The following is a 22,964-nucleotide window of genomic DNA, read 5'->3' as shown; positions in this document are numbered from 1 at the left end:
TGATTTCGTTATATTTATTTGATATGACGCATGGTGATATGGTGCCAGGTTTTTTTTATATATTTTATTATATTTGTTTGAAGGGAGCCATGATGAGCGAGAAAAACCGAAGATGGGAGTGGAGTGGAGTGGCAAAAACCGAAGGTTGTCATAATAGAGAAAAGAGAGAAGAAAAGAGAGAGAGAAATTTAAAACAAACTTCCGTTAATGGCGCTGATGGGGAAATTGAATTGATATATACTACCGCTTTGATAATAATACAAAATGGCATCAAAGCTCGGCCGATTCCGATCAAAAAAATACTCATTCCGCAGCGGATCGAAATACCGCAGCCTTCTATCCGGATCGCCTAGTAGAGTATCGGGAAACTGGTTTAGCGTTCGTAGCTGCGTTTCAAACCGCAAACCACTGACCTGTGGTAGTAAAGGGAAGAGACAAAGAAAAGACAGAGATTGGGTGTAAGTTTCTGTTTTGACAGAAGATAATTATTACGTCAATACATTGAGTACTTTTATCTGCAGCAATATCCACTCATCGGTAGATGATGTTTTCCTAATAATTGTGTGTTTTCTTTACATCTACCCTGATGAGATTAACTTTTGTATTCTAGTCACGGCACCGAAAAACAATAGTTATACATCAATCACTAAACAAGACCACTAAACCTCCCAAGAGCTCTGTCTGCTTTACGAAGAAAATGTCTATTACTTAAAATCCTGGTCACGGCACCATCATGTTTTAAGTCCATTTGGTGTTATACTTTTTTCAAAACTGATGATGTTTGTGACTCTTAAATAAGAAATATTGATTTAGGATTACGCACAATAATTTCTTCCTCATTTGCTCTACTAGATGTCTGCAGAACAGTTAAAATTATTGGATGTTTCGTATTATTTCCCATACTTACGTTGATGACAACTCTCTCGCAGAAATCGTGATCGTGTGGTATTGGTTCAAAATGAGTATGACCTCCCCCAAAACCGTGCGCCGCCCCCCCTTCTTCATCCTGACTGCTCAACTTGGGTAGAGACCTGAAAAGAGACGGTGGGAAAACAGGGCAGGGAAACATACGTTTATTAGTTTTCAATCTGTTTTTTTTTTCGGCTCACTAGAACTAGACTGGAAGCATTATGAAGGGACGTTGAGAAATTAACTGGCACTGTACATGTGTTTCATAAACGCTGTATCGATGGCGTCTGGCGATAAAATAACTCATTATTGCGTTGGCAAACTACTCCATCCCATTCCTTCCCCTGAGATCTGGAACCACTGTCTGCTACGATATTTATTGATGCATATGTGTGTGTTGGTGGTTTTTTTTAAAGTACCACATTTTGCGCAACCATGATAAATATAAACATTTCGAAGGATGTGGCTGAAAAGAGGAAACAGCATGTAGGGAGCGAGCTGGTTAAAAAATATCCACCCAAAGTACCAATAAATCAATTATTTTACGGAACCGTCCAAGTTGGAGCGCGTAAGCGCGCGCGAAAGAATCTTATGATGATTTACCCTGACTGTCGGTCGTAAACAAATCAATCGCTCCGACCAAACTGTACGTAAAATCCCGATCTTAAAACCAAAACCAAAACAAAATCAACATCACACACACAGCGACAGAAAACCTAACTAGATGCCGATCTACCAGCATCGGCGACTTCAAAGGGCGATAGAATAGGTGCAGCATGGCCACCACCACGGATTAGTGGCGTCAGTCAGGGCGCACACCGACTCAACAGCGTAAAACCCTGCTCGCGGTGGACCCAAGTCTGGCGGCCCGCTCTGGATTAGCTCCCGGTCAGGGTCGACCGGTGCAATGATTGACGAGGTGCTAGTGAGAGTCACCGGAGTGGATATGCGGATATGTTGCCCAGTAGCGTACGAGTCTTCTTCTCCGTTCCGGGTGGGTACGCTCTAATGATGCTTTATAGTAATTAGAAGACCGTCACTTTGGTACGCCGCTTAGTCGTTTGCTGCGCTGAGATTAACGTATTACGAGGTACGTTAGGCGTGTCTCGGCGAAATATCTGGAGGTTCTGATTGATTAAGGTTAAGTTATTTTCTGTTTGCTTTGTTTGTTTCTTTTTCTCCAATCTGGTTTCTATATATTCTTCCTCTCTCGCTCGATATAGGTTTTTACTTCTCGCCACTAAGCAGGACATGAAACGGGTTTTGGGTGAACTGTGGCTGAAAGATGGGAGTGCAAATATGCTCTACGCGTGCCTTCCAGCAAGGAGTGGGCGAGAAATTTTGCGGTGCCTATAAATAGATATTCTTCAGGACTCGACGAGGCATATCGGTCACGATTTAGCTCGGCTTCGGTCCTAAAGCAACGGCAGCAAAGCGAAGGGATGATACCGGATGTACGACGAGGCGTCCCTTGCAGAAGACCAGATGTCTACCAGCCTCAAGTGCAATATACTGGGTTCGATTTTCATAGTTTTGTGGAACGATCATCACTATGGTGAGCAGTCGGTGGGGGAACTTCAGAACGTTCCGATTGGGTAGGAAAAGAAAAACATCATTCAAGTATAAACCCAGCTCGAAGCTCGAACCAACGCTTTGCCATTCTTGTTTGCATTACAAGGCATAAAGCGAAAAAGAAACCCGAACCTTTCCAAGCAAACTGAGTATCCTTTTCTATTTTTACATTTCTATGGGGGAAAAACTTTTCCCATCGCTTGCATGATTCGTGTTGTGTTCCGTTCGGAGTATTATTTATTTTTATTTCCATTTTTGAAGCTCTTTTGCAATGTGCGATTTTGTCAAGCCGAGTTCGGATTGTTTCGTATTGTTGTTGTTTGGCATATCTCAATATAAAAAGAGATGCCAAACAGTGCGTCATTTACGCAGAGCGTTGAGGCAAGTGCACAAGTGTAAGCTATTATTCTAGCTGTTACTCGCTCGCTGCTGCAGGAAAATTCTATTCCTGCTTGCTTTGCGGTGCAAAAGGTGACAACAATCGAACCAACACTACGCCACGGTTGCGCCATAATGACGCAAAACGCGTTTGCTCAAGTAGCTTTCATCTCCCGTTCGTCGAATTCACCTATTTGCCGATCGCCGCCCCACCCAATCGCGGCGTCTTTACCGCACCGGGGTTGTGTCCGCACGTCTTCAAGTAGAAGTTCTTCTTCCTTGGTGCAGGCAGGTAGGTAGGAAAATATAGCGAAATGAATGGAGTAAGTTTTTTCTTCGTGCTTGCACGTGGTCGGGGAGCATATTTTCGAGTCCTGTAATATCCTGCCCATGCTTCCGCTTAGCTAACTTTGGCAGGCATTTCAGGCGGGCACAGACAGAGGGCAAAGTTCGCTATTTTTAGTAACCACTTCTCCACTACCCCTCTCCCGCCTCCCATCCCATCCGAGCTTCCTTCCCCCCGTCACCCAGAATTTAAATCTTCCATCGCCAGCGAGACTGTTTCCTTTTCTTTTCCTTTTCAAACATTTTTTTCTATGCAATTCACCCTCTGTGTTTGTTCTTCGGGGTGGGAAGGGAAGGGCCTCTGCAGGAGATACAAAGAGCGGGTTGTAAAATTGAGCAAAGTGGAGCTTGCCTCACCGCCCTTTTTCCAACCGTGCACCAAGTTTGCCTTTCTATTTTTGGTTCTTCCCGCATTTCCAGCATCCGGAAGCGGCACGAACGAAAGGCGTAGGCGTTTTTTTCGTAGCCATCTTTTCGTTGGATGGAAATGTATATATATGTATATATATACATAAATATATGTATATATATATATTTATATATATATACAGTATACATTATATATATATATATATATATATATATATATATATATATATATATATATATATATATATATATATATATATATATATATATATATATATATATATATATATATATATATATATATACATATATATATATATATATATATATATATACATATATATGTATATATATATAAACTGAACAAGAACGCAGGGTACTAAAATAGCACGCTGAGTGGAGATTATAATTGGTGGCAGCAGTTTAATCGCCTTCAGAGATTTGGATTCTTAAGAAGGTTGGTTATAATGAATCCTGCTTGATGTTGCTTACTACATAGAAAAAAAACTCCCTGTGCCACGTGAAAAACCTCGGCACGGAACCTTCTTTTACGTAAACGTTATTTTCTATCTCTTGTGCCGCTGGCTTTTTTGTGTTCTTTACCAGCTTCTAATTTTAAGTATTGATTTTCAATCAGAAAGATAATTAGTAGGGATTGAATATTGGCTGCACTATATGTTCGGTTGACTTTCGAGTGTGCCCAATACATCGAGCTGTAACGTTCGATCGAGGTTATAAGCAAGCAAACACCGCCTGAAGCCACATTAATGCTAGTGGCCACAGGACACAAATTAGGCCAGCATAAATATTTCATGCTGAACATCCTTTATCCTAAAGCTCCCCACACACGCTGTACGGCCATGTCAATTCACGTTTTAATTAAATCGCTTTCGAAATTCGGAACCAATGCCCAATTAAGCTGTTTCACTTTGGGTTCGTGGGCACAGTATTGGCACAAAGTTTTGCACTCAATATTTTCCAGGTAGGCTGCGGAAAGGGCTGATCGGACTGATTTGAAGTGATTCATTATTTGAGTACACTTGTGTGGGTGTGTTTGTGTTTGTGTGAGTGGGTTTAAATTTGTATTCCGCTGCTTCTAATGAAATCTAGTTGTATTGGATTTTCCCCCCGGCTCACCCCACCCACTTTTATAACAACTGTGCGTCATCAAACCGTAAGCACTCTCGGTTTTTGGCATTAAAATAATTATCTGTGCGCTAAAGCAGTGCTGGCGGGCTTTAATGTAAAGAACCACATGGGTAACGTTAGTAGTAAAGGTTGTAGAAGTACTGAGAAAAAAGAACGGCTAGCGTTTTGAGAATGCGGCTTTCAAAATCAAATCATTTTGATTTGAAAACTGAGGCCAGCTGACTGCATTTGGTGATCGATTGCGGTGATGGTTGACGTATGGAATTAATTCGTAAGCAGGCCCGTATACACTGATGGAGTCGCCTGGTGTTTTGTATAAATAGCATTTAATTATTTTGCAAACTACAACATTTGTTCGTTGAAATAGTTGTTATATGGTTTAAAGAGTCGGACATATTGATTAGGATTTATGAAAAAAACCAAAAGTTACAGTATAAATGATCGCGTAATAGTTCGCGTAATAAAACCCATTAAACGATGCGTATGAAAATGCACGCGGTGGAATAATGCAACTCATACAGAGGTTCGTTTAAAAAATCCTTTCTTTTACAATAGGAAACCTTTCTTTTACAATGCCGGAAGCAGTAAATGTATTTTTTGTGTCGTTCTTTTCCCTTTTGCTCTTTACCATGATGCTCTGGCGAGCAGTGAAACAAACGGTCAGCGTTGGCTTATTATTTTCCTAACAGAAGATATCACCCCTACCCACCTACTTTATCTCTGTCTGTCTCTCGCTAAACCCCTCTATTACATGCTTTGCCCAGTCCTGCTGAAGATGCTTCGATGCATCTGCTTTTATCTAGTCATTTTGTTGTTATGTCTGTCCGACCTCGTGTACACCCAATGCCCCTTTGTGTGGAGTGAAAATGGCCCCGTTGCGCCCGAGGAAGCCATAATTAATTGTGAAAACTTAGAAAAGTGCTTCACGGATAGCGGAAACGTACTCATTCCGGGCACGGTTTGTGGGCGGAGAAAAAGGAACCTGCAGGATAAGAGCTTCGTAAAGGAAGAACTAAACACGAATACTGTAAGATGAGATGGTGTGAGTGAGTGTGAGGGAAGGGAAGGGGGGTCGGTCATGTGAGGGTAAGGGTGGTGTTCCGGGTTTTTTTGTACTGATACACACGGTATACAAGGGTGACGAGCTCATTTTATGCCCGGGTGTAGGGCGTCGTAAATCGTAATCGAAATGGTCTGTATCGACTTCCGGTTGGGTGCGCCCGATTCACCGAAGCCATCGCCGGCGTTGCCTTTTTTTTGTATTCCCTTCCTATTCTTCTACTTCATTTTCTTTTCGGGCGCCTTCCGGGTGCGTAAGGAATGTGGCCCGGCGAAGCGGCATTCCTGAGGGTGCGTTTTGCGATGGAATGAAATGGAAATCGCTCAATCATGGATGAACGGAGTCGATTCGTTCGGGCCGGCTATGGACCGTGGGATTCCGATGGTATTTGGCAGATTAAAGCATTTAATTTTCATTTCTCGCGCAGATACCCATTTCTGGTTACAGGCTGCATGGGAGTGGCAGATAGTGTTGCTTTAGAGTAGTGGGTTGTTTTTTTTCCATTACCACAGCAAAACAACAACAAAATATAAAAATAAAACAAGAATGCTAAACAGTCGGGATTTGTGCTTTGTTTCTTAATAAAGGCTTTTGTTGTTGAAACAGCATCTAGGAAGTGAGTTGGTAGGGTAGAATATTGTTTACCAAACCAAAACAAAGAAATACGGTATGGAATACGTGTACGATTATGTCCAGAATGGCCCACAGCGTTAAGCTTTGTATTCAATGCAGGGGCGCCAGTAACTATGCAATTTGTTTTACAAAATGTACTTTTGTTCGATGGTAAGCCATTGCCGTTGTCGTAGACCAGTGGAACCAGCGGTAACTTACAGTTAAGTTAACATAAAAGGTTTGAAGATTATGTGTGGATTGTTAACAGTAGTCCTACTGGGACAATTATTGCATACTTTCAGGCGTTCAAGACATACCATGCCAGCAAAACAAAATGCTCATACCATCATTTCATTTCAAGGAATACTGATCAAAATCATAAACTTTTTTTCTGGTCATGTTTCCAAATGGGTTTTTTCGTCAATTTATGTCGAAATTATTATCATTTGTTGTTGGCTGCCAGCATAATAGGTAATTGGTGTCTAATGTCATCTGCTACGTCATCATGATGGTAGCAGCATATTTGGGGACCGTATTCCAGTATGTTAAAAAAAAACGGATGAAGCAAAATCTGCAAAACAGCTTGCACGGTGCCCTAAAAGTCGACTTCTATGACAAACTGGCCTGTTGCCATGCCGGTGTGCCATGCGGTAACATCATGCTAAAATAATAATAAAAAAATGCATACACACAGGAAAGGTTGCCTCCAGGCAGCAATTAGTCGCAACCAGGCCGCAGGAGCCCTGTGCCACCGTCCGAAATGCGAGCCAACTGCATACCCGTGCACACCGTACTGTGATGCCATACCTGGGGTTGAGTGGCATAAACATTTGGGTCATTGGATACGTGGCGATGTGGTTTTGCACATTCTGCTCCACTACGGGCTCCAGCCGAGCTTTATTCATGCTTTTTACTCCCGTAGCTTTGCCTCTGTTCCCCTGCTCCCGGATTTGACAGCGGCTTCCCATTTTAAGGGTTTTTTTTTATTCGTAGCCATGTGCCATTTTATGTTCCAGTGTTTTATGATCTTCTGTTTCTTTTCTTTCCATTCTTTTGGAGAGAAAGCTTTCGAAGACGAATGAAATATACAGCTAGTACCAGAAAGCGATGTACAATAATGTACCCAAAACCCGAAACGTAACAGCAAGAAAAAGAAAGCGTTAGCCTTCAGTTTCCCTAGAAGTGCAGCGGTGCCAAGCGGTGAACTGCACCCTGGTGCCGGCCACCATTGCGGCTGTTGCCAAGAAGTAGAACCACACACTGCAAAACTGCATCGTATCGCACATAGAACACCGAAACATAGCGATATAACTATGTGTAAAACGCGCGGATTATCTAGCCAAATCGACTGACCTAGATAGCGAAGCGACCGACTCACACATAATCTGTTCAGCATCTGTCTGTGACCACCGCAATGGTTCTATAATGATCAATTTTTAACGGTCAATTCCACTGCTGACCGAAGTTTCTTGGTGCAATCACCAAGCGGGCACCCGGGCACCCGGGTGCACCCAGTGTCCGGAATGCTAAATGGCGATTCATAGCAAATACTCAATGGTCGCGCGACTATAAAACTCGCAGATCCGTAACGTCACCGTGCGGGAAGAGCAAACATTTGGTGAGAAATAAAATTCGAATAAATTCAAACTTCTCAATCGACCATCGAATGAGTCAGACGAATAATGTTCGTACCGGAGAGGGGTGAAACATCATCCTCCAATCATCCACTGGGTGTGCCGGGAACCGTTGCCAATCATTTGCGTCATTTAAGTGCTTCTTAGCGCATGTCTATACGTGTGTAGTTTTAACGGCGTTGTTCCTGCAGATGGATACAAAACCTCGCCGTGCACACCACGATTTGCGGTGTCAAACCCCTGGCGAAGGAAGTGATAAAGTGCATCCAGCTTTAGCTTTCACCCAGCACTGAAGAATCTTTCACGCGAGTTTGTCCCTTCAAACACCGCCAGAGCGAAAACCACAACAGCTTTTTGGTCAATGTGTCGACTCCACGGTAGCGGTCTCGTGAAAACCAGACTCGTGTTCCGAGGTTCCGGTTTTCGGACCATGTCGTCATTTTGACTGATGAAGGTTTAATGGCTGGAACCGGAGTATTCGTCTGCTGATCCCGCTCTACCGGATGTAGTAGAGAAGAAATACGAGACCCAGAATAATACGCTATGGAGTTTTTGGTAGCATTTGGGTTGAATTCCGTATTGCCTTCCGGGTGATTTGGCTAGTAAATTTGTGCTCCAATTTTAATGGTCCCAGATGCTGAACAATGGAGACTGGCGGATGGTCGTGGCTTTTAGCTAATCGGATTATCGTCAACGATTTCGAGATGCGAGGTGGTGTATTTTGGACTCATAGACAGATACAGCAAGGAGACACACCAAGAAAGATGGGTGACCCTGACAAACCAATTCTATTTCCAGCAGTATATAGTGAGCTGCGATGAAATGGTGCAAGTCTGATGGATTCCTCACTCCTGGAAAGATGGGTTTTGCACCATCAAATATCAATAAAAATGTAACAGTTATCTTGCTCCTGATGAGGCGTACTTGATGCACATTAAATGCGGGACTGCACATCCAGCATGTCTCCAGACATATCTAGAACTAGATTTTATTGGACAAAGAGTGCTATCCAGAGCGTATTTTACGATTTGTAAAATAGATCTGTCGAGGTTAAATTAACATCCTTGGCCAAGATATATTCTGACCGCGTCCCGAGTTTGATTCCGGTGCACCCCTTTTCTAAAGATTCAAGATTCTAGAAGATTGAAGATTCTACGATTTGGACATTATTGGCATTATTGAGAAACAGCTTCAACTTTCGAGTTGCAGAGATGCAAGGGCTCTATACTGAGGAGCTCCCAGCTTTTTAGACATCTTCATTGGTACATACGCGTCTCTTTGACATACGACTTCTAGAGTCATACAATCTTAGGTTCAATGACATCGTTATTTAGATAGGTTATAACAGGAACACATACATACATACAAAACCGAATTTAGAAGAATAGTGAGACAGATATTAAGGTACCGAGCACTTCGAGTATGTTTTTTTCAGTTTTGGTCTAGAATTACCTGTCCGCAAGAAGAGGGGGCTGACCGCTCGTCTGACTTTCACCGCAACTGACTGGCTCTTGTCTGGGCCCAAGTACTGGCGTCAGGCCCCATTTCTCAACAAAATCTATCGGAGAAATGGTTGATGCCGAATTACACGGCGTTTTTTCGTTATCTTTGCGATAGATTATGGTTTTGCATTTAAATAGGTAACCAATGGCTCAACAATAGTGGCTTGTGTCCGGCAAAGATGTACACAGCAGACCGGGATCGTGTTCGTCGCCGGGACGGTTGAGAGTTTCGCGGTGCGGTCGGTTGCGTTTATTGAGGGATGGGGTTTGGTTCTGACAGGGAAGGACCTTTTTTATGGAGGGTTATGGATAGACTCGCAGGAATAGGGAAAATAGGGAAAGTTTGATAGAGATAGAGAAAGAGAGAGAGATAGAGAAAGAGGAAGATAGATAGGAAGGAAGACGTATGTGACAGGTGTATAGACAAAAGATAGCGCAGTGGTTTTGAAGTAGCTGGAACGGCCGGATCCGGCACTGTACAGTACGCGCTCGGTCGAATAATTCCCGCGAGCGATTTGGAACAATCTGGACGTATAGGTAGGTACTCTGTCGTGGTGCTACTATTCGCTTCACCCTTCGTTACGGCACCGGAGGACAACCGGCACCGGGTGATCGTACTGCAATCGCTGCCGTGTGCGGGTTGTTCGACACCGTCTTTCACTGTTGATTGCGGTAGCGCCTGATCGCTGGTCAGTTTCGGTTGATAGTTCGTTTCGACGCGTTGGTACAGGACGGGTACGGGCAGTCTGTTGAGGTCCGACACTGCAGCATTAAACGCACCGCATCGTAACACAGCGCACCACTTCACACATATTAAATACACATTGAACACAGACACGTCACAGCACAAATTAGCGCATCTGCTTCGGCTTCCACGCTTCGCTTGCCAACCACCGACATCCAAACACGGTTTCGGAACAGGCTTTCACTTCGATTTTGCTCCTATTTTTCCAACACGCACTCACACACAACTAGCCACTACAGTGGCATCCCGGCGAAAAGGTTCATAAAGCTGCACGTGTGCTGGTTAACATTTCGGGCACTGCTGGAAACATTTGTACTCTGTGTACTGCGTCCTGGGTTGGAGTGGACGAAGAGAAAAACTGGATAAAAATAGGATATTCAAATAATTGACACTCTCGACATTCCCAGTTTCTACGGCGATAGCAGCAGCTTACGGACAAAACAACAGACAATCACAAACACACCTCGGCAGTGTCTTGCTTCCACTGGCTCGAACTACACCTTCAGTTCCGTATATGCTCTGCCAGATCACTACACAACAGATAGCGGCTTGCTGAGTGAGTTCTCGCTTGGCTCTGTGTGGGAGATCTCGTATTTCTTGAGCTCCCTACAAACCGCACACCGTACCAAGGTGTTATCCTGCTAGGTGACACAACAGATGGCGTGATAGAGAGTCAGACAACTGCTGCCGACTAGCTGCAGTGATCGTTGCGTAGTGGATGGCTGAACGTGTCGAGCGTCCCAGCACGATACGACAGAACACGCTCGGTGCACAGTGTGTGAGTGTGAGGCACCGTACTTGACCGAAACCGACCGACCAGTGTAGTAGCTCTTTCTCACTAGGAACGCGTAGTAACTGCTGACCGATTCCAAACAGTACCGACCTGTACACACAAGGGCTACAATTCTCCCCTCTTTCTCTCCTTGCCCTGAACTCCTCTCTTTTTCGCAAAAAGTTGACCCGCTGATGACGTTCGACGGACTGATAGCGATGTTGACCGGTTTAAAAAAAACGTGCTGTACAGTGCAAGTACAGTGCCTGCCTGCCGAGTGGAGTATGGGGCACACACACGCACTGACCAGGTTCCCTTCTCCCCACCCCGCTCCCTTAAAAAACCCGCTCAACACAACCGGAAAATCCGTCAACGTTTGCCGAAGGATCGTGCCAGGATACTGTACCCAACAATACCGATCTTTCCTCCTCCCCTCTCACGCACATCTCCCGAAGGCGACCAGCACGCGCACGAAATATGATATGTGTCTCGGTCCCTATGGCGTTTCTGGTGTGCTTTCAATTCCACCCTAAAAGCTACTGTCTCGCATTTCTCGCGTGAGATGTGCACTTGCCGTACGAAGCTTTCTCACGCATACGAAATTCTCGCCGAACTCTCTCTTTTTTTCGTTCGCTCTCCATTTCGAGACAGATATGGAGCACGTCTAAATGTTGGTACAGAAGTCACACGACAAGGCAATACAAAAAAAATCTTAAATTTCGCACCTGGCCACCAACACCTTTTTACAAGCTGGCAACACTGGAATTTCGCGTGCCAAACTACACCTGACATCTGAGTCTGGGCAATAACGTTGCAGAAACCAATGCTCTGCGGCTCATTAAGAGCCACCGGTGTGTGCGTGTGTGTGACATACCGCACCGAACTATGCGGGATGCTGCAGGGTGCTGATTATTGTGTTTCTTGTAGGAAAAATTCTTGCCACTTAAATCTTACCAGCATTAACAACGAAGGGAGTATGGAGGGATGCAGAACGAGAGAGAGAGAGAGAGAGAGAGAGAGAGAAAGAGAAAGAGAGTGAGCAAGAGTGAATGAGAGCGATGGAGTGAGAGAGAAATAGTGGCAGCAAAAGCACTGTCATAACGCGTATCTCTCCTAGTGAGCACTCGACGGTTACGGTTCTCGCTCACACTAACCTATCTCCATTCCGGGGGTCTTTGATTTCTCAACTCAAGCACACATGCACGCATAACTACAACTCCTACACACACAGCCTCACACAGTGTCGGTCGGGTGCCGTAAAAAGGCTCCAACGAGTCTGCGGAAAATTTGCCAGGACCGTGCCACCAGTCGGCATCCCCAGCCGATACTGGTTTTGTATTTTGTTATTTTTTTGCTTGGTTTTGTCGATCTGATATCCAACCCTCATTGCGGAACGCAACCTCACGTCCTCGACGAAAAATTGTGGCAAGAATTTGCCCAACGGCATTCGGAGAGCAAAGCAGTAAAAAAATCGTAATTTTGGAGGAAACAATTTTCGAATACCGGTGGTGACCACCGAGAATTCCGTGTGGGACAGTTTTCAGGCCGTTGCGTTCAGCCCTTGAAGTTGTTTGAGCGCAATTCTGTATGCATCAAAATGCACAGGGAATGCTAAAAAAATAACACCGAGTCCTAGCTATTTGGTGGATATCACAGAATTGGAAACTTTCCTCGATCAACATGTAATGTAAAACTATGCACGATGCACCATCCTTCACTGGTGTGGAATATTTTTCCAACCAAAACGTAAAGGAGGCAGGTTGTGATAAGGCGGTGGTGATGAAAGGATAGTTTTGGGAAGAAGTACAACAACAACAAAAGAACACTCACTCCAGGATGGACTCTACGCACACAGACAGCCCAACCGTACACATACACATTCAGCCGCGCGGAAGGCACTGTGCGCACTGGTGCCCCGGAGACTCGGATGGTGTTGGGAAAGACCCACCAGAGTGGTTGGAAAACAGGGCAGCGTCCAACTGTCTAGCCCGTTTCCGACTACAATATGCGCGCCTGTATATGTGTACATGTGTGTCTTTTTTCCTCCATTTGTGGTTGGGTGCTGTAAAGGATATGCTTCAAGAAATGTCCTTCAGTGGATTGCACTTGGTTCGGTGGACGCTTCCGCATTAGTGTGCACTGCGATGTGTTGGAGGGCGGAGGGCCTTTACACACAAACAGTACCATGGCCCGGCGTCAGCATTGTGTGAGTAAAAATTTCAACACTGAAAAAAATAATGCTATACACATTCACACACAGGTACACACATACACACACAGACAAATATGCACACAGCACCCTTGGATGGAGGCCGTACAGAAATGAACGGTCATCCTTTTAGATGAACGGGTGCGGGATTTGATCAAATACGAGAAAAAGGTCAGAGAGCCGCACTGATGCTACTCCAGTACTCTTTACCCAATCAAAAAAGAGAAAAGAAAACAGCTAGAGGGGTGGGAGCGGGAGTGAGAGTTTTGCGAGAAAGAGATTTAGAGGTCTTGAGTGAGAAAATGTGATTGGGAAAATAGGTTTTCCTTTCGCAGCGTGCACATGTGGGCAACTTATGTTAGCACTAAAGCTTCAGGAAATTGTAGTCGACCGCACGAGGGCGAGGGTTTTTTTTCTTGTTGAGCGCTGAAACAGTTCCGGTATTATTTCTTATCTTCCGATTGCACAGAGCCGGAGAATTCATATCCCGATACGTTCGAAGAAAAGCGGAACGCATCACGGTTACGATGCATCAGACACTCTGGACAGCTGGAATCCAGGTTCGCTCGTAGGTAGTTGATGGTTGCATTGGAATGGATGTTCCATCTGCCGTAGAACGTAATGCTGGTACTGGGTGGCCCCCTAGTACTAGCCCACTAGGTGGATCCACTGTTGTCCAGCGGGATCCAACAACACGGGATATTCTCAATAATCGTACAGATCGTATGTACCGCACACACACACACACATACACACACAGAGCAGTAGAAGCAGTAGCACGCGCGACGTTACACCGACGATGGTGACAGTGAGTGCGGATGCCGACTGAAGCGACACAGCGACAGCCGAAACCGAAAGGATATGCTGCAGCAGTGTGCCGAAAAATCCGAAGGCCGCAGTCGCTGCTGTTGCTGCTGCTAGTGTTACTGCTGCTGCTGCTGCTGTTGGTAGTGCGATGGTACATGGCGTTGTTGCCATTGGTTCTGGTGAGAGCAATAGTCCGCTATCACACCACCGCACACACACACGCAACTTCCCCGCAACCAGGATATATGTGGAACGACATCGTCATCTGCAGCTTCCAGCAATGGAGAGCGGCAAATTCTCATCATCTACCATATCTCTCACACTGTCTCTCTTTCTCTTAATTTCCCTCTCTCTCTCTCTTTCTCGTTTGTATCCTTTGCTTCATTAGTTTTTTTGTCTTCATAGATTTTCCCTATTGAAATTCATTGGTTCAAAAGCGTAAGATGCGGTGTAGTCCATATAGTTAGGATGCCATAAAGTGTATTCAAAGGCATTGGAATTAAAAACAGATGTACAAAGCAATAACTGCCTTCGGTCCATAAGCTACATTTAAAAAAATCGCGTTCCAGGGCAAAAATCAGTCCCCATTTGGCAAACGTTTCGCCCCGCTGACAGCGCAAACATTGCTGCAGCGCCATAATTATGGCTACTAGCTGTTACTAGCATTGCTCCACACAGCATGTGCTCGTGTCGATTTCCGTGTGTTTTGTCAGAGCACACCTGTACGAGAGAGTCGCTGCATAGTCTCGTCTGGCTGTGTGTAATTGTGTAGGGTCGCTCTCGCTCTCAGTCGCTTGCCCTCTCTCACTCTCTTACGCTGTTCGTGTTGTTTACAAGATACACGCTCCGTGAAAACTCTCTCCAGCATCCGTTTTTCTTGTACGGTTTTGTGTTGTGTGTTTGTTTTCTTCTCTTCTTGTGTTTTTGTTCGCTTCTTCAGCTTTTCTTTTTGACCTCAGCAAATTTTCCAACTGGAGCTCGGAGCTTCTTCGCTCTTTGCTTGTGATTGTGTATGCGTGTACAAGTTTTTGCAGAAGATGTTGTAGCGAACGGTTGGCCGAACGATTGTTGTTTCGGGGGATGGCAATGTAACCGGAGAACAACTGCGGTACATTGTACAGAGTAAAGTCATGTATCCCATCGGTTGGGGTTGATGGGGAGGGGGGGGGGGGGGGTGTTAGGAAGCTTGGAAGGGGGAAACCGGCTGATTAGATGAAAACCCTTGTACTAGCACGCCCTTTCAAGCACACTGGATGGCGTGAAGTACTCTGCGCCTGGTGTGGACATTAATAGATATGGATAGACTGGATGCTACCAGTAATACCCGTACCGAAAAGAGGATATGTCTGAGCTTCGGCTGCAAACAGTAACCACATACACATATCCTATAATTTTTTCACTCCATTATCAGTGAATGGTGCCTTAAATTAAGTCTTTCAATTGATTATCTCCTTGGAATAAATGGAAATGGAAATTGAACGATACCTATGGCTGTAATACTGACAACTTATTTAATAGAGCCTAAATGGTTGCATTCACCGACGATAAATGAAGCAAAGTTGTGAAAATTACAAATATGTCTCGGTATGCATAAAACAACCCCCCCCCCCCCCCATTTTACAATAGCACGTTGCTGATAACTGTACCGACTGAAAATTCTTTAGCAGCGACAATTTATTTGCTAGCAGCTTTTTTTCCATTAAAAAAAATGAATTCCTCTGCAGTACATCCGTGAGTCATGTTCATCGTGTTTAGATGCATATGACAGATGGTATCATATAGCGTTACCGTGGTTCCGGTGTGGATCTCCGGATGCCGGCGACGGCACTTTGGCCTGCCCTCCGAACATTATTGGCTGCAGCGCCATCGCTTCTTATTGCCCTTATTTGCGGAGCTGTAACGTTGTAGATGAGGCTTCTCTTTTCGCAAATGGAAGAAATCAACTCATCAACCTAGGCATTCGCGTTGCTACACAGGAAACGTTCAGCCTTGCAAAAACGGATCTCTCGCCTGAGTTTGCACTGCGAGAGAGATACAAGGAAGATACTGTGTACGTGTGCGTGAAAAAGAGAAGGTTAGAGAAAGAAAGAGAGCAAAGGGTCCCGTGTGAAGCTTTCGGTGTGCAAATCTATACTAATGAGTATTGATTAATGTGAGCCTCTTAGCCCTTGCCGTGTCCAGGAAACGACGCAACGTAACTGTTTCCATGAAAGTGCCACTGCAACCAACTTGGAGATGGAGTTTTCTCCATTATTTGGACCCTGGACGTTGGTAAAACACAATTTAGATTGTTCGAACGAAACGTTTTTGTGAGAATTAAAGATATCGCCTTGAAGTAACCTCATAAAGGTCAATTACAAGCCGAAAGATGTCCTGACCTTTGTTTTCAACAGTAGAAGGAGTTTTAGAATTTGATAACAAAATAATAAAATTTATGTAGATCATGGATCTGCAACAAAGGATTGAGATTTCCCTTTTTCTGGACCATGAAATTGGGAAGCTTTGGAAAGATATTGAGATAGTGCGTTCGTTTTAACAGTTCACCAGGGTCGACAACTTATATTTGAGCCCAATGGGTCTTTTTTGCAATTCTTATTACACGTCTCCTTTGCTAGTCTACCTTTTACTTCTGCTTATTAGTTATATTCACTTATATGTTTTTCTCTTTATCTCTATCTCTCTTGCTTACTAGTTTTTTTATTCTCATCTAAAACCACGTGTTTGGATCCGTACAGTCCATCGGAGATTTTAAGCTGAACGCTACAAAAAAAAACTGATGTTGTCAGTGATGACCCGAACAGCTCATCCTTCACATTCCTACACGTTCGCTTTGATTGATCAAGCACTGGTAGGGAAAAAAATACAAACAAAAAGAGCGAACGAGTTGGAGCACGTTTGCGCATTTTGTATTTCTTTTCCCGACGGGTTTTGTGCAGCGGACGGGATGTTTGCCATGCAGCGTCAGAGTTCGCTACTCGGCGCTAGTGGATAAGTGTATCTTGTGTATCCAACTCTTCGGAAGCCTCCGTATGCGTGTTACGCATTACGATTGAGAGGGAAATAAAGAGAGGTATATAACGATAAAGAGAAGGAGAGAGAGAAAGAGAGAGAGAGAGAGGGTGAGCGAGAGATAATAGGATGAAGCTAGCATACAAAAATTACATACACCTGCTAGAAGACGAGTCTGGTGAGTATACTTCAACCGCCAACCGGTTTAAATGTTGAACAAAAGAAGCGTAGGAGGTAGACGGTTAATGCACGGCTAAGGAAAGCAGATTGCCTATACTACCGTACATCAAGTCACTACTGGTGTGCAACCGTACATGTGCGCGTAATTGTGGGCAATGATACGGCCACGCGTTCGCAAGACGGAACCACACTTACACAAACGTTTCAAACATGCTGCTGAATCGTTTAGCATTTTTGTTTAGCCAAGGAAGAGTTCGAAAAAGGCATGTGAAGCACCATAAGCTGGTAGGTGTGAATGTTGCACTTGGAAAAATGACCACTCATGCTGTTGATTACGAGTTTACCTTTTATTTTATTCTTTTAAATGACACACAAACGACAAAAACCGCATGATGCCAAAGACTAGTTTGCAAGGAGTGATACTGGAGTTCCAAACAACGCTTTATATTAAAACCATATTGAGCATGAATTGTTAGTGTTGAGTGAATTTGATTTAAGGTCCAAGAAAATGAACGAATTTTTAATCAGACTCAGAATATTGTGTGTAGAGAAATGAAATGTCTCCATACTAACTTAAATTGTATCTTAGGTTAAGATTCAATTTGATTATTTATGGCTAATAAAAAAGATTTAATTTTTAAAAGCTGTATAAATCACTTAAATGATCTTTATAAAAAATGTATAAACTATAAAAAAACATGAACATCTCAAGCGTGGCAGTTAAAAAAAAACATATTAAACGCTCATATAAAGCTGGAAGGACTACGGACAGAGAAAAATGAAATAAATAGGTATACTTTAAAAATGTTATGATAAATCTTCAAATATTTCTTAAGTACTCTGAAAGTTGTTGAGTTATTTCATAGAGGTCTCTTGATTCAAATGAGTGTTTGTCAAAGATTCATAGGAATGTTTCTTCTCAAGAACGATCGTTATATTAATGTTAAAGTATACAATGAAAAAATAATAAATAAGATTTTTATGTAGCAACTTTTTGAAGTCTATTATGTGATCTTAATTTGATAGACCTATTGAAACAATTTTAATCTAGTCTAGGGCAATTTGTTTAGCAAGAAATTGCTTCAAAAAAGAATAATGTAAATTCACAGCTGTTCAGTAAACAAATAAAACAAAATAATATTGAAACAAAAAACATAAACTGAAAAAATGCGCTGTCTTGTGTGAATACGAAATCCAAAGTACATCACAAGTACCACAAGTACACGGGGTGTCCAAAACAGCGCGAGAAATCGGTTTCGGTAAGACGAAGATGCCCTGTTATCGGTTTCGCAAATAAGAAGACAAAAAGCAGAAAAAGGAAACCACCATTCCAAGTGCCAGTCTACACTCGACAATGGGGCACCATTTTGTGCACTTGAACCGTGCACTCCTCCAATTTGCCCCATCCCTCCAGCCCCTAACCTCGTGCTGCACCGCACCCACGCACCCAGTGTGGGATTTCCCGTGCAAGCATAACGAGCACTTGAGAAATCGCAAAGGTAAGCAGGAACTTGTCGGAAGCCTAGTACGGCGCTCGAGTGGAGAGTTCCCTCCCTGCGAGCCTTTGCTTGCCACACCACCAGCACCAACCAACGCTGTTCGTGATATTCAACGCTTATCCCGCTGCTAAACTTTTGTTTAAGAGGGTGCTTGACAGTAGAGCGGGTTGGGGCAGCAAGGAGGCAAAAGAAATAAAAAAGAAATCCAGAACAGAGAAACGCAAAAGCGTAATCGAATGCATTTGCCAAGCGTATATGTGTATTGTTCAGTACCGCGGTGCGTCGAGTAAGCAAACTAGTAAGTCCAGCTTTAGACTTGTATTGTCAATGTATTTGTAATTTCCAAATTTTCCTTGGAGAAAAAGGAAGAAGATTTGTTTCTTAAGAACATGAATTTCGTTCTAAGCAATCTGATTTTGTTTTTGAGCTAACTAATAGTAAGATAGGAGTGGAAAAGGAGAAAACAAGAACAAAAACCAGAAGGAAAACAAGAGCAAGACAAAGAAAGCAAGGAGCAAGTGAGCAAATAGTGACGCAGTGCAGGAATGTAGTTGTTGTGCCTGTGTATACATATGCTTGTATTTCGTGAATGTGTGCGAAAGAGGAAAACTGATCATGAGTGAATGGAATGGAAACGGGAAAATGATAGGACGCGGTGTTGAGAGGGTGCTATACACATTTTCACGGCAACAGCTCCGTGAGCTTCTCTGCTTATTGGGTAGGCTTCGCACGAAGCGTTGCCAAACTCTCGTGGCTTCTGCTTTCTTTAAAACCTTTCTCCTTTCTCTCTCTCTTTCTATCATTCTCTCTTTCCTACTCGCATTTATTTCTATACCTTGAATGTGTCCGAAAGGGAGGGATTCTTCGTGTAACAGGACAATTTCTCTCTACGTCTAATGCATGTTCACCATTTCGGAGTAAAACTAAACTCATAAAATCGAAAGGGGAAACCTACTAGGGACGCTTCAGTCATACGAAATGTATAACTCTTCATTCAACTGCATTTACTAGTGCAATGAAAATATGGTTAGCGTTGCCATTGCGTGATGTTAGATTGATACTAAATGCTACTGTCAGCAACGAACTTAAAATTTGTAGCACGCATTCACACACATCACAGATTGAACGGCGAAGGATGTAGTACGAACCTCCCACCCCCGCTCCCAATTGCTGTCGAGAAAAGGGCATCTATGGGCATGGAGCAACCAAAAAAACGCCCGCGCCCGTGCGCATCACTGTATGAGTGCGGTAAAACTATATCGATCTGCTCTTTCTCTTTCGCGTTGCTGCGTTACTCTTTAACGCCCGTCTGGTTACGCTCAGGGTGATATTTTACTCTCTTTACCGAGGTCCTCTCTCACTCTCTCTCAAACAAAACAAAACACTCTCGTTTCGGGTTGTGGTGCTGCACCTGCTAATAAGAATTTGCCCGTTGGCTACGTTTGGTTTGTGGCGGGGTTCGGTGGAAAAATATTACTCGCAGCAGCGCAACGCAGTGGATGCTGCAGGGCTGCTGACCGTTGTAAGAGAACAAAAGACTACGGACGCGTGGATAAAATGGGTTGGGAAAATGAGCAACGGGGGAGAAAGGGGAAGGGAGGGGGGAGGGTGATACATTTTCAATTCACACTGTATGTGGATTATTTTCACGGCATGGTTTGCGAGCGCAACCATCTGTCTTTACAGATTTACGGCATAACATTTTTCTGCTGGTCTATTTAGTTATACTAAAGGGTCAAATGCCAACATAATTTATTATTATTTTTAAATAAAAGAAACACATACACTTTACAGCGATTATTCATTGGAAGATTTGCAAACAAAATAGTTCTTATACGGCATCGTACAATACGGTCCTGCCGTCTTAATTGACATCAAAACATCAAAAAGAATAAATAAAACTATACTCAACCATGACGGATTTTGTCAAAGTGGAACCAATTTAGTTTGTGTCATATGTGACCCTGTATCACAATTAACTACATAAAAACTAGGCCATAAAGTCATCCTTTAACATTTCGTTTGATGTAGATAAACAATAAATTCTTTATGGCATTTCGTTGATGGAGACGCCTGGTAGCTCACCAGAAATCCCATATAGCACCACAGTCGTGAATGTGTTTTTGTATAGAAGATTACATTTTGGAAAATTTTGTAAACCTTCCGCTGTCTCGTCATCGTGTATCTTTCTCTCCCAGCTTTAAACGATCGATAACACCACGTACGAAGCGTCCGTCCAAATCAAACATGGAGGCGCCTGGTGCCGCTTAGAAAATATTGCAGTAATTTCTTATCTACCGTTTCGAAAGAAAATCCGAAAAGTATACCATTCCGAAAGAAAATCCACTATTAGTTTTGTGGAAAGCCTTATTTTCGATGGACGAACATGGGTTTAAAAGCACCCATTGTCAACGATACTAGCGGTTGTGAGCTTTGGTCGATTCGGTTACGGTTACAGGTGTAGGAATCCACGAGCGAAGCAGCGGTTCCGTTACGGGTAAAACGTTTGATTGAAGTTCATCGCCAGCCCTGCACCGGTATTTGCAGGCAAAGAAAGATGGCCGTCCCATCCGCTTTTTGCCTGGCTAGTGCGTTTGATTGTTGGGGCTGGGGTTTAATGTTTAGCTCACGTTCACGCGCGCGTGTGTGTGTGCGTGTATGCGTGTGCGTTCGTTTTATGTTGTTGCTGTTGCGTTTCATTTGCTTTTCCACCTCACTTCTTCCATCACTTTGCACTATTCACTTTCGGCGAAAATCACATCGAGGTAAAAAATTACACACACACGCTGACACTCACGCACGGCTCTTGCATGAGAAACTTGAAACATTACATCGCGCCATGTGTGGTTTTCCACTTGCGTTACAATTTTGCATCACTTACACCTTCTTTTTTTCTTGTGCGCGGAAAAGTTGAGCAACGATTCCATGATAGTTTAAACGGGCAGCAAGGAACAAATACGGCTAAATGATGCTTGATACACACTCACAGCACACGAGCACACGTACACTTAGCGATGCGAACAGTTCAACGTTTGTGAGCACTGTAGTCGTTACACGGTTTCACACAGCCACAGCCACACACATACAGCGAGCGTGCAAAAGCGCGTGAGAATGTCGTTCCTAGTGAGCCCTGCCGTTTTTTACGGGACCCAAAGAAACAACAAAAAATGTTTTTTTTTGCGAGTTGATTGTTGAATGCTGAGACCTCCGAGCGTTTTGCGGAGCACCACATATCATAGCGAATTAGGCGACGTATCTTTGCTGCTAAACACTACGCAGGGTTTTGGGTTTTCATTTGCGATTTGCTCATTTTTGCAGTGGAAATAGTTGGAGTGATATTATTCGGTTGGCTTAGATGCTTAGAAAAGCAAACAAAATATGATGAATTCTACATGTAATCAAGCTTCTCGGTTTTCCAAGACCATAACGATGCAGTTAATAGCATGATAAACATAACAGAAAAATGCTACATATTTAACTGAAGAGCACAGTGTGAAGAGACCTTTAAGATATGGAGCAAATAAAGAACAGAGAAAAACGGTAAAATTTTCCACCTTGTTTACTTCTCCCCCTCTCTCCACCCCCCTCCCTCCCCATTTTCGACCCACCCCCTGCTCTGTCTCGGTTGTGTGCACACCCTGGTACGGTTTTCACTCTACGATGACAAGCCTCTGCACACCAGCGTGTCCCTCACAAACGCACAAACACACACAGATAGTTACGTGGGCAGGCGCGCGCACTCCCACGGACGCACCTATACATGCACGCATAGGCACATAAGGCGTAAGAACTTTCAAATTAGCTATGGATAGTAATTCACCTTTCGTATCAATATATCACTTTACATCTTTATTGAAATGGTACCCATAAAAGTATGCGTAGCTTTATATTTTAATGTCATACTAGAATCATGCAACTCTACCACATCACTCCAGATCCATTCCCTAGCAAGCAGAGTGTCTAACGTAACGAGTATGTAAGGGGTGTAAAGGTCCACCTTCACTTATCTGCCCCTCATTGTAGAGTGCAAATATTACAAGGACAACTATTTGGTTCGCTTCGCGGGTAAAGGTACACATACAGTTATGCTTTAAAGAATTTCATGTTGGTCTCGCAACCAGCGGGAAGTTCAAAATGGTCAAACACCGAGCAAGCTTTTCAAGAGTCCGAGTGGGCAAGGGAGATCCATTCTTGGAAAACTTGCAACGGTTGG

The 22,964-nt window shown here is 43.6% G+C and overlaps 1 protein-coding gene across 1 annotated transcript in view; it reads right to left on the bottom strand.

Annotated features, from left to right (window-relative positions):
- The window catches only part of LOC128706889 (potassium voltage-gated channel protein Shaker), a 57,464-nt gene that overhangs the window by 15,891 nt on the left and 18,609 nt on the right, over positions 1–22,964 (bottom strand). Inside the window, exons 2-3 of the mRNA XM_053801835.1 lie at positions 908–1,031; positions 245–413 (exon numbers count right to left, since the gene is read on the bottom strand). Coding sequence (XP_053657810.1) covers positions 245–413; positions 908–1,031 — 293 coding nt within the window. The remainder of the gene's footprint in view (positions 1–244; positions 414–907; positions 1,032–22,964) is intronic.

Source organism: Anopheles marshallii, chromosome X, assembly GCF_943734725.1.
Source record: "Anopheles marshallii chromosome X, idAnoMarsDA_429_01, whole genome shotgun sequence".
Taxonomy (NCBI): Eukaryota; Metazoa; Arthropoda; class Insecta; order Diptera; family Culicidae; genus Anopheles; species Anopheles marshallii.
Note: the sequence above shows the minus strand (reverse complement) of the source record. Positions and strands in the feature narration are given on the sequence as shown.